The 12,219-nt window shown below is 35.9% G+C and overlaps 1 protein-coding gene across 3 annotated transcripts in view; it reads right to left on the bottom strand.

Moving 5' to 3' along the window:
- Positions 1–12,219, bottom strand: part of SPAG16 (sperm associated antigen 16) — a 1,067,980-nt gene that overhangs the window by 559,976 nt on the left and 495,785 nt on the right. For all 3 annotated transcript variants that reach the window (XM_024981576.2, XM_024981577.2, XM_010802312.4), the window contains one exon: positions 6,235–6,378. In XM_024981576.2, coding sequence (XP_024837344.1) covers positions 6,235–6,378 — 144 coding nt within the window. The remainder of the gene's footprint in view (positions 1–6,234; positions 6,379–12,219) is intronic.

The raw sequence follows: 12,219 nt of genomic DNA, 5'->3' as shown, positions 1-12,219 counted from the left end.
ATGCCACGGTATCCCCCTGCCAAGTCTTCTTAGTTCCCAGCTGTTCCATAATTCATTCACCTTATCAATTCCAATACGTGGGGATGAACAATATTTGTAGACATATGTGTCTTAAGTATAGATGCTAGATTTTTATCCAACATAAAGCAACTTTCAATGTCTAACTATTAGTAATACTTATGAAAGTATGTCCTCATAGCTGAATCACTTATATATTCCACCCTTTTCAAGTATGAATCTTACTTGGTCATTGTACACTGATTTTTTTTTTTAATATACAATTTCCTTTTCTGCATTCTCTTTAAAAGTTTTGCATCAATAACTGAAATGGGGGTATAATTGTGGTGGGATTGCTACACTTAATTTAGAACTGTTTATGCTGTATTTGTAAAATTAGTAACACAATTCAATTTTTTCTTGTCTTCAGAAAAATCAGTGAACCTAAAAATTAACTGATTTCTTTTGTCTTTTTAAATAAAGGTTTTAAAACTTAGTCATAAAACTAAAGAAGATGGGAATGAAAAGCAGAACTTCTAGAACTCAAATTTGTTCCTTTGTTATTAATCTAGTCTGGGTTTCTGTTACATCTTGATTCAGTATTGGTGATCAGATCAGATCAGTCGTTCAGTCATGTCCAACTCTTTGTGACCCCATGAATCGCAGCATGCCAGGCCTCCCTGTCCATCACCAACTCCCGGAGTTCACTCAGACTCACGTCCAGTGAGTCAGTGATGCCATCCAGCCATCTCATCCTCTGTCGTCCCCTTCTCCTCCTGCCCCCAATCCCTCCCAGCATCAGGGTCTTTTCCAATGAATCAACTCTTCGCATGAGGTGGCCAAAGTACTGGAGTTTCAGCTTTAGCATCATTCCTTCCAAAGAAATCCCAGGGCTCATCTCCTTCAGAATGGACTAGTTGGATCTCCTTGCAGTCCAAGGGACTCTCAAGACTCTTCTCCAACACCACAGTTCAAAAGCATCAATTCTTTGGCGCTCAGCCTTCTTCACAGTCCAACTCTCACATCCATACATGACCACAGGAAAAACCACAGCCTTGACTAGATGCTTATTTTCATAGAAATCTATTATTTTATAAAAATTCCAAGCATATATATATTTTTTGTTTCTGCATATGTGGTTTTAACTCTTTCCAAATTGCTAAGGTTTATATTTATGTTTCCTACATGTATTTTTCCAGCAATTTTTGAGTTATCTACTTGCTTTATTATAGTGGCTTATTTTTTTTAGTTTTTTTTAAACCCTTTTTATTAATATAAATTTACTCTTTTTATTCTAACTCATTCATTTCTACTTTCCATTTATCCATTCTCTGCTTCTGTATATTTGTTGACCAGTTATTCCTTTTAATTTAAATAATTCACTTATTTTCTTCTTTTCATTTAAAGATAAAGCTTTTAAAGGGACAAGTTTTACTCTAAATGCATTTCTGGTTACATCTCATAAGTTTTACAGTATTGTATTTGGGATTGTTTTATCAGCTAGGTAATGATATCATAGTTCTTTGACCCAACATTCATTTATTTACTTTTTAACAATTCAGATTTTATTATATTTTAGTTATGGATTTGCTATTTTCTTTTATTATTCAATCTTGCTCACAAATTTTAGTTTGTACATTTGTTATTTTGAAGAATCTATTTATGTTCAATCTGTAGTTTAAGATTTATATATTTTTAAAAACTTAATGATTTCAAAAAATCTATAATCTCTCTTCATGTATAAAGTTTATGATGATGAAGTTCAATCAGTTCAGTTCAGTTCAGTCACTCAGTTGTGTCCGACTCTTTGTGACCCCATGAATTTCAGCACGCCAGGCCTCCCTGTCCATCACCAACTCCCGGAGTCTACTCAAACTCATGTCCATCGAGTCGGTGATGCCATCCAGCCATCTCATCCTCTGTCGTCCCCTTCTCCTCCTGCCCCCAATCTCTCCCAGCATCAGAGTCTTTTCCAATGAGTCAACTCTTCGCATGAGGTGGCCAAAGTACTGGAGTTTCAGCTTCAGCATCATTCCTTCCAAAGAAATCCAAGGGCTGATCTCCTTCAGAATGGACTGGTTGGATCTCCTTGTAGTCCAAGGGACTCTCAAGAGTCTTCTCAACACAACAGTTCAAAAGCATCAATTCTTCAGCGCTCAGCCTTCTTCACAGTCCAACTCTCACATCCATACATGACCACTGGAAAAACCATAGCCTTGACTAGACGAATCTTTGTTGGCAAAGTAATGTCTCTGCTTTTTAATATGCTATATAGGTTGGTCATAACTTTCCTTCCAAGGAGTAAGTGTCTTTTAATTTCATGGCTGCAGTCACCATCTGCAGTGATTTTGGAGCCCAGAAAAATACAGTCAGCCACTGTTTCCCCATCTATTTGCCATGAAGTGATGGGACCGGATGCCATGATCTTCATTTTCTGAATGTTGAGCTTTAAGCCAACTTTTTCACTCTCCACTTTCACTTTCATCAAGAGGCTTTTTAGTTCCTCTTCACTTTCTTCCATAAGGGTGGTGTCATCTGCGTATCTGAGGTTATTGATATTTCTCCCGGCAATCTTGATTCCAGCTTGTGCTTCTTCTAGTCCAGCGTTTCTCATGATGTACTCCGCATATAAGTTAAATAAATGAGGTGACAATATACAGCCTTGACGTACTCCTTTTCCTATTTGGAACCAGTCTGTTGTTCCATGTCCAGTTCTAACTGTTGCTTCCTGACCTGCATACAAATTTCTCAAGAGGCAGATCAGGTGGTCTGGTATGCCCATCTCTTTCAGAATTTCCCATAGTTTATTGTGAGCCACACAGTCAAAGGCTTTGGCATACTCAATAAAACAGAAATAGATGCTTTTCTGGAACTCTCTTGCTTTTTCCATGATCCAGAGGTTGTTGGCAATTTGATCTCTTGTTCCTCTGCCTTTTCTAAAACCAGCTTGAACATCAGGAAGTTCACAGTTGACGTATTGCTGAAGCCTGGCTTGGAGAATTTTGAGCATTACTTTACTAGCGTGTGAGATGAGTGCAATTGTGTGGTAGTTTGAGCATTCTTTGGCATTGCCTTTCTTTGGGATTAGAATGAAAACTGACCTTTTCCAGTCCTGTGGCCACTGCTCAGTTTTCCAAATTTGCTGGATATTGAGTGCAGCACTTTCACAGCATCATCTTTCAGGATTTGAAATAGCTCAACTGGAATTCCATCACCTCCACTAGCTTTCAATATATACTACTAAAGTTCAATATATACTACTAAATACACTTGCTGTTAATTTCTCTAATTCCACTGAAAGTTTGTTTACTTGACAGATTAACAACTAATTTGCTTTGAAGTATTTGACTCTGATGACTATAATTTTATCAAAATCTAGTATTTCTAAGAGCTTTATTTTATATATTTCAATATCATCCTATCTGATCCTCAAGTGATAATTAGTTACCCTCCCAGTTTATTTTTTTCTGTCACTCATCTTTCGCCTGATATTATCATGACCATTGTATTTACTGTTTATGTATTGAAGATGTCCATTATGACAAGGAAAATAGGATGACTAAGACTGGTTCGAGTCACTCGGTGAATATCACACTCTCATATTAAGTAAGTTTGATCCGTAAAAGAAATCTGATAGACGTTACTGTGACAGGAGAGACAGTGGCGTCAATGTCATAGTAATCAGGAATACATCTAACTGGAAGTTGTAGAAAACACTCAACTGGGGACAACCACAATCAAAAATTACAAAGAAAATGTCCAGGTTTATTTTTCTGTGTGAAGAGCAGAGGAATTAGGCAGGCAACAGTGTATAATGTGTCTACTCTGGACCTCTTCCAAGGGAGTAACATCAAACTGATCACAAAAATGGGCTCTGAGGAAGACTATGACTGCATGTATTCATCAAAGATCCAACTACAGATTAGTATCACATTTGAATCAAATTTATTTTATATTTGGTTCTTTGATTATAGATAAGTATATAAAGAGGAAAAGTATTATCTTTAACAACTTATTTTTTTACTGACTAAATTATCTAAGCAAAAATAAAAATCAAGTATCACAAATTTCAGAAAGCAGGAACTTCAACAGCTTTTAGACATAAATATTATATTCACATATATGCATATATTTATATATAATGTATGGTTTTCAGTGTTGATTTACATACATTAAGCATTGTAAAATGTCTAAGGCCTGAAATATAAACTTGAGAAATGGTCCCTACCCCAAATAAAAAAAGAGCTTTTTTATTGTTTCTAATAAACATTCATTATTTTTGTCAATTCTGCAAATAGAACACTCGTTATTCATTATCTCTCACTTAAAACACATGTGGCTAAATGTATTTTCTCCCATTATTTTTGTCCCACATGCACTAGAAAAAAAGCTGCATTTTACTAAAATTCTACCAAAGAAAGTATTAACTGTAAACTCATACTATGAGTGAATAATGATATATTTCACCTCATTTTAACTTCAGTAATTGACTGGAAAAGTAGGAATATCTATTAAAAGGACCATGTGCTAGTCAAACACTAATAAGAAAATGTCAGAGTCACAGGTTGTCATGGTGACGGGATATTACGGAAATCTGATTAGTATGCCCAGCAGCGGTGTAAGTGATACACTACACTTCTACTTGTGCTGTCTCTGCTTGCAAGATGGGCTTTATGTTCCTGAGAGGTAAGAGATGGTGCAGATCTGTTTATCCAGATATCAGGTATGGAATGCATTATACGTTTAAAAAATTAAATCCAAACATCTAGAACTAAAGTTGTATTTTAAGAACACTTTCAAAATTTTTTTTGAAAACTTAGTTTACTCTTCTCTTTAAGACACAAATTTTTGAATAATTTAGTTTACTCTTATTTTAATCTAATTTCACTGACTTTCATACTAAGGATAAGACAAAGATGCTTTTTTAAAAAAAAGTTCTGTGCAAACAAAAAATAAAGTTCTCCAAAGAACAAATTTTCCCAATGGTACCATTCAGAAGTTTCACTAAGAACTACCTGTCTCCAAGAATAATTAGACCAGAAACTGTTAGAAAGAGCCAGATGCAGGAGTGTTTAAAAATGTTAAGCATTATGATGATAAGAGAAGACCACTGGGATTAGGGATAAGAGTTGACCACAAGCAACAGTAGGCAGTCCTTCTTGCCACCAGAAAAATGTGTATGTGTGTTTCGTTCCTTCTGTGCCCTGGTTCTTTTGGTACAAAAATTAAGTGAATCTTGAAAATTATAGGGCTCCATGCCTTCAGTTCTGCTTGTTCCCTTTTACATCTTAAGTATCATTGAATTTTTAAAGGAGTTGATCACTGCCTCCTGATCCTTTTAGGTAGATATCTTAATTCTAAACAGAAAACATACAAGATTAACAGACGCAAAGTAAACACTGCTATGCATTATTGAAATTCATGTGCCTTGTCAGAGTTTATGAGGACAAAGAGCGTTTCTGAAGCTTGTCCTGGGAAGCTCATTACTCTTCTTAAATGCATCAGCATGTGGATTAAGTTTTACATGTACTAAATATCAAAAGCAATCAATCTAAAGTCGATATAAGGAAAGCCAAAGGAGCATTTATCTACATGTTTCAAAATTCAGTGGTAGAGGTGGGGTTGCAGAGAGGAAAGTGGCAGAATAAACTTCCAAGTTTCATTTATATAAGACGAGTTAAGTCCTAGAGATCTACCATATACCATAGAGTGCACAACTAACAATTCTTATGGAATACTGAAAAATTTGCTACAGAGGGCAGATCTCAGGTTGTGTGTGTATGTTCAGTAGCTCAGTTGTGTCCAACTCTTTGTGACTCTATGGACTGTGGGCAACCGAGTTGCTACTTCTTCCCCAGGGGATCTCCCCAACCTAGGGATCAAATCTGAGTCTCCAGAGTCTCCTGCATTGCAGGCAGATTCTTTACCACTGAGCCACTAGCATTTACAAATCTTAAGTGTTTTGAGGATAATGATGATGATGATGATAAGATAAAGTGGATGGGAGGAAACTTTTGGAGATGATAGGTATGTTTATGGCATAGACAGCAGTGATGATTTCAAGGAGGTATACTTATCTCCAAACTTATCAGTTGTATACATTAAATATATAGCTTTATTTATACTTCAATAAGTGGTTTAAGAAAAAAAAAAAAAAAGACAGCAGAATGAAGACACAGAGTAAACAAGTGCATTCCTGGAGAGATGAGACTAGCTCTGAGAGCTGTGTGCACTGACCTGGGATGGAAGCAGCAGTTTGAAAGCCAGTCAGTGTGGCCCAAGCCTGTGAGAAGCACGTTGCCTTTGGGGAGCCCCACCATCTTCCAGACACGGTCCTCCCCACAGGAGACAAGGAGGTCTTTGTGAGGGTGCATGATGATGCTACACAGGGAAAGAGAAGAAAAGGATGTTAGGGGAAGGGAACAGTGAATGTCTTCATGTGGAGAATAAATGAAGTGGCCGTAGTTATCCACTTCAGCCAGGCAGGACAGCTACAGAATGCTGGGTCAGAAGTCAGGAGAGCCAGGTTCAACCTCCTGGCTAGAGCCCTAACTTATACCTTCCTGAATGTCATCAACCTAATTAATTTCACAGGATCTCACATTCCTCATCTGAAAAATGGGATGGTTGATTTAGGTGAATGCTCATATCTAATTCTGGCTTGAAATAATAGTTCTGGTTTTTCATTCAGGGAGGAGAAGTTATGCCAATGAAAATTTGGTGTTCAGACATTTGAACCAGTAGCCACACTTATTACAATATATAAAATCAAACTTCTTTTCAGACTGTAGTATATCTTAACTCAGATACTATCCAGGAATAGATCATAAATCATAACCACATTATCATAGTTCTGTAATAAATTCTATAAAAGAAACATTAACTCCATGAGCTCCTATCTATGAAAAGCAAAGGAGCTCAAATTCCACACTGATATGCCACTTAAATTGGCTTCAGTCAAGGCACAGTACACAAATCACAGTAATGAATTCAGGATGCAAGAGGCAATTCCCACTCTATAAAGGCATAGAGGGAACCGAGAAAGAAGTATGTAAAATTAATGATTAACACATTAAGCAGTATTACTTGAACCAGACTATGATTGTTGTGGCTATTTAAATATTGACGCTAAACCATTTGAAACTCAAGAGACTAAAAGGTTAATGCCTCATATTTTATCTATGGCAATACTTTAATCTTATTTATATAGTTTCATCTGTGCCTTCCAATGTAAAGGGAACAAATGCATCCTGTGTTAAGCACGTATTAAAATACCAGCCTAAATATTAGCAGCAAGTGGTTCAATTTCAACACAGCTGTCTCACATCAAAGACATAATGAATTTACTTGCATGTATAATGAAGTGAAATGAATAGGGACTTAAAAATAAAAACTACATATTCATTTCTCCCATAGCCCATTGTATGAATGACATTGTTCCTTTCCTCTGCAATATAGACTTTAGGAAATCAATTTCCCAAAGAAACCCTGGTCTCAGTCCATACCTACATGAGTAACTCCAGGGCTTACACGAAAACACACCTTTTCTCATTTTGGATTCCTTCCAAGAATATCCTTAAATCCCAAAATTCTGAGCTGAAAAGTCATGTCCTTCCATTAGGCCTATCCAGTTTTGGAAATATGTTGGGGTCAGTCAGTGCTGGAACTATTTAACTCACAGACACATAACTACTGTGAGCAGGGCTTTCTTTTGAGTGAAAAAAATTCCCTTTTCTCCAGCACTTTGCTGCTCAAAATAAACAAGGTAGAAGGGAAATTATTCATTTTGTAATCCATCATAATGTTCGTTTGTGACTTTCAGAAGGCCAATTCAGAGAAGGAATTTATCACAGCTCAAACTGGGGGGAGGTTACATTTATAGAACTTAATTAGAAGAAAAATATGATGAGAGGTTAAAAAAAAAAATGTCAGGTTGAAATGAATCCTACATTAAAGCACACATAAGAAAGCAAACCAAATCCTTGAAGCTCCTGAGTGTGATGTATGTTGATCACAGACACATGCGCACTTGACTGGATGATAAATTACCCTCTTTAAGTGAAGATAACCAAAATCACTGACATCTTTACAAACTTTGAAAGATGTTTCCAAAATGACTTTTGTGAGGGGAGCTGTTTGTAGAAGTTAAGGAAACAATATAAACACAAACCTGTTGGTGGTTAATCAGTTTGGAAGTGTTTCTCCAGGTTCTATTGAACCCTTCTTCTTTGCAATTCCCTCCACACCACCTGAAATGAATGTGAACTGAACCTACTAATCATGCTCTAAGGCTTCTTTGTCTTGTATCTCTTTTCTAGCACTGTCTCTTTTTAAAATATCTCTTATCTACATATGACTTTTTTTCCCTAACCATTCTGGATTGGTTTCAGTCAAACATCGATATTCTATTCTTTAAAAAGTATAAGGTACTTTGTCCATTAAATGATCTTTACGTGATTAGACATAGTTCCAACATGTATAGAAGGAAATATACTATTGCCTTCATACGTTTGTGAGTTGACGAAGTAAATGCACTTCCTTCATTCTAAGTGAAGGACTTAGACACATAATGAAAACTCAGTGAATATCATCCTAGTGCAGAGACAGAGACTTTGAAACCAGCCTGCCTAGATTTTAATATTGGTCTAGAACTTATTGACTAGCAAATGACATTCAATCTCCACAGCCTCAGTTTCCTTATCTGTGGAAAGGGGGAATATTAAAAGGGTGACCATAAGGGTCTTGTGTTGTAAGGACAAGCTGATACATGGAAAGTGGTTGGAAGAGCATCTCAACATGGCCAGCTTTCTGTAAATATTAGCTATTATTATCACTGTACATTATTGCACTTCACTGTAGCCTGGCCCTTCATGTCGTTAACTTCTATAATCCACACATGTCTCTTATAAAGATCATAAGTAGTAAATTTAGTCTTTAAAACTGTAAAAATTTAGAGAAAAATGATGTTTCCAGGTGGTTTTGAGAGACACCAGACTTTACTATATTTTTTCTAACATTAAATCCTCTGCCAAAAGTGCAGGCTTCACACAGAATACTTTCACACACAAACATAAGGAAATTTGCAGTGGTTTCTTTCATAATATAGATTTTAGGAGTGCACTGAGGGGTATAGAGGAGAATATGTACACAGTGACCCCTTCTCCCTGCCTTCGTATATACAACCGGCATCAAGTAGTTGCTGGTCACTGGAGATGGCCTCTGCTAGGCCCTGGACATGCCGAGATGAAGACGGCATAGTTCCTGTCCAAGTTTTGTCCACAAATAGGTGTCTCGCTTGTAACATACCATAAAATGACTTTCCTTTTCAAGATGTCTTCCCAAAGTTCTAATTAATAAGAATAATGAGTTCCCACTTAATATCTTCCTTGTACCTGCGCTACGTGCCACAAAGTCATTTTACTTTAAACTTTGAATATAACCTTTCTGCTTCCCTTTAACTTACTATTAATTATAATTGCAAGATTCGAAGACAAAGGCCCTGTCACCTCATTCCCAAGTTAATAAGCTTGTGGCTGGGTGAAAATAGTATGGGAAAACATCTTACGGATTCAAAAAAAGAAACCGTGGGTGAATGCTAGTCCTGCTTCTTAAATCAAGTCATGTCCTGATGACGTATCCATAAAATGTTTTGTTAAACAATATATCAGGCATGTTACATAAAATATCATGTTCTATCAGAGATTTTTTTCTCTTTTATAATAGGACACATCTCTCACAATAGACCACATGATATATACATTTCAAAAGCTCTCCTCTCTAATTGAAATTGTTCTTTCCGGTAGTGGCATTACATAAGGATATATTTTGGAGGGAATGTGTGTAGGTGTATGGTGAATACTATTAATTATCAGCAGAGTCGCTGACACAAGCACCACTGTTAAGAATTTTCAAAGTCTAATCCAAAAAAAAGATTGTCACAAGAAAGACTAATTAGATACCCCTGTCTTCACTTTCGGTTATTCAGCATTATAAATATTTCCTTCACTTCAGTTCACAGGCTCTAATTATTTCCAACACAGAAGATGCACAGTGGGCTGAAAATGAATCAATATCAAAATGTGTGCCCCGTGAACATGGGTGACTACTGATCTACTCATACTTAATGACGGCACATGCTCACACATCACATATGCTTTTATCCAGCTTACCAGGACAAACATACAAAAGATTTGTCTGACTGTTGCTTAGTTAATACTTGCATCTTATATTCGGATATGCATCAGGATTTACACAGCATTCTAACATGCAACTTTTACTCTTTATTTCAATAAATATGAATTAAAAGCCTATGATACAGTATGCAAAACAGATAGAGGCACCACTCTCAGGGAGCCTACATATGAATGTGGGGAAAGAGCAACAATTACATGTCTGAACAGAATATCTGAGCTATATGAAAAAGCAAAAGTGAAATGACAATGATTTGTAGGAGAATGTTATTTTCCATGGGTTGGTTACTAGAGTCCTCACTGAAGACATGACATTCCAGGCAAAATCAGAGGGAAAAGTCATCTTTAGGACAATTTAGGGGCAGACGGTTTCAGGCATAGATGACTGCATATGCAAAAGGGTGCTCAAGGGACAGAATGAAGGCCAGAATGACCACAGAGAATGAAGGACTGTGTTGATGATGAATGAAGTGCATGTGAAAAGTATGGACCAGATCAGACGGGTCCTCATAAGCTGAGAAAAGAAGACTGGAATTTACCCTAACATCACTGAATAGTTTTAAGTAGGAGACTGATATATGAGTGATGATTATTTAAAAGATCTCTCCAGCACCTGTCTGGAAAATGAGAAAGTGAAGAGCATGGGAAAAAAAAAAATAGACATTAGCTCGGAATGAACAGTAGTAACTTAAGAACAAAAGCTTTAGAGCCATTTAACACATAGCTTCTCATTATTATGATAGATGTCACTTTAGTATATTAATATTTTCTTTTTTTTTTTTTTAACTGTTGCTTCTTGATGTGCATACAGGTTCCTCAGGAGACAGGTAAGGTGGTCTGATAGTCACATCTCTTTAAGAATTTTCAACAGTTTTTTGTGATCTACACAATCAAAGGCTTTAGCACGGTCTCAATTAAGCAGAAGTAAATGTCTTTCTGGAACTCTCTTGCTTTTTCAATGATCCAATGGTTGCTGACAATTTGATTTCTGGTTCCCATTTCTATTCTAAATCCAGCTGTACATCTTCAGGTCCATTGTTCACATACTGTTGAAACCTAGATTGAAGGATTTTGAACATTACATAACTAGCATGAGAAATGAGCACAACTGTGCAATAGTAGGAACATTCTTTGCCATTGCCCTTCTTTGGGATTGGAATGAAAACTGATCATTTCCAGTCCTGTGGCCACTGCTCAAATTTCCAAACTTGCTGGTATATTGAGTCCAGCAATTTAACAGCATTATCTTTTAGGATTTGAAATAGCTCAGCTGGAACTTCATCACCTCCACTAGCTTTGTTCCTGGTAATGCTTCCTAAGGCTCTCTTGACTTCACATTCCAGGATGTTTGACTCTAGGTGAGTGACTACACCCTCATGGTTGTATATTAATATTTTATTATTATTAATATAATAATAAATATTATATTTATTTTATAATAATAAATATAATATATTTATATTATATAAATATATAATAATATATATTTATAATGATATTTATATTATATATTTATATTATATATAATAATATATATAAATAATAAATATAATATATTAATATTATATTAAGTATATTAATATTTTCACCATTATCTTCAGGTAGAGTCAACTCAATTCTTCTTACCAATAAAAAATATTAAACAAAGAGGAGTATTTTAAAAACAGTCAAAATGAATTAAAAGCCGTAAAGCCAAATATGTGCACAAAACAATGAAAAATCTGTCAAAATAAGATGTAGGTCTCACTCTTTTTTAGAAGTCAGCTAAGAAAATGTGAAAATATGAAATATCAATACTTCCCTGGCACTTTAAAAATGTAATAGTATAGATTTCATTCAAAGCTATATGGGATTTGTATTGTCAGGATGTGGAAAGTATCTTCCCTTCATTTTCACTAAATAGGTAAGGCATTTTCACAGTTTCTGGCATTATTAATAGGGAGGCTTCCCATGTGGCATTAGTGTTAAAGAACCCACCTGCCAAATCAGGTTAGACGTAAGACATGCTGGTTCGATTCCTGGGTCAGGAAGA

Source organism: Bos taurus, chromosome 2 (genome assembly GCF_002263795.3).
Source record: "Bos taurus isolate L1 Dominette 01449 registration number 42190680 breed Hereford chromosome 2, ARS-UCD2.0, whole genome shotgun sequence".
Lineage (NCBI taxonomy): Eukaryota > Metazoa > Chordata > Mammalia > Artiodactyla > Bovidae > Bos > Bos taurus.
This window is presented reverse-complemented; position numbering and strand designations above follow the sequence as displayed.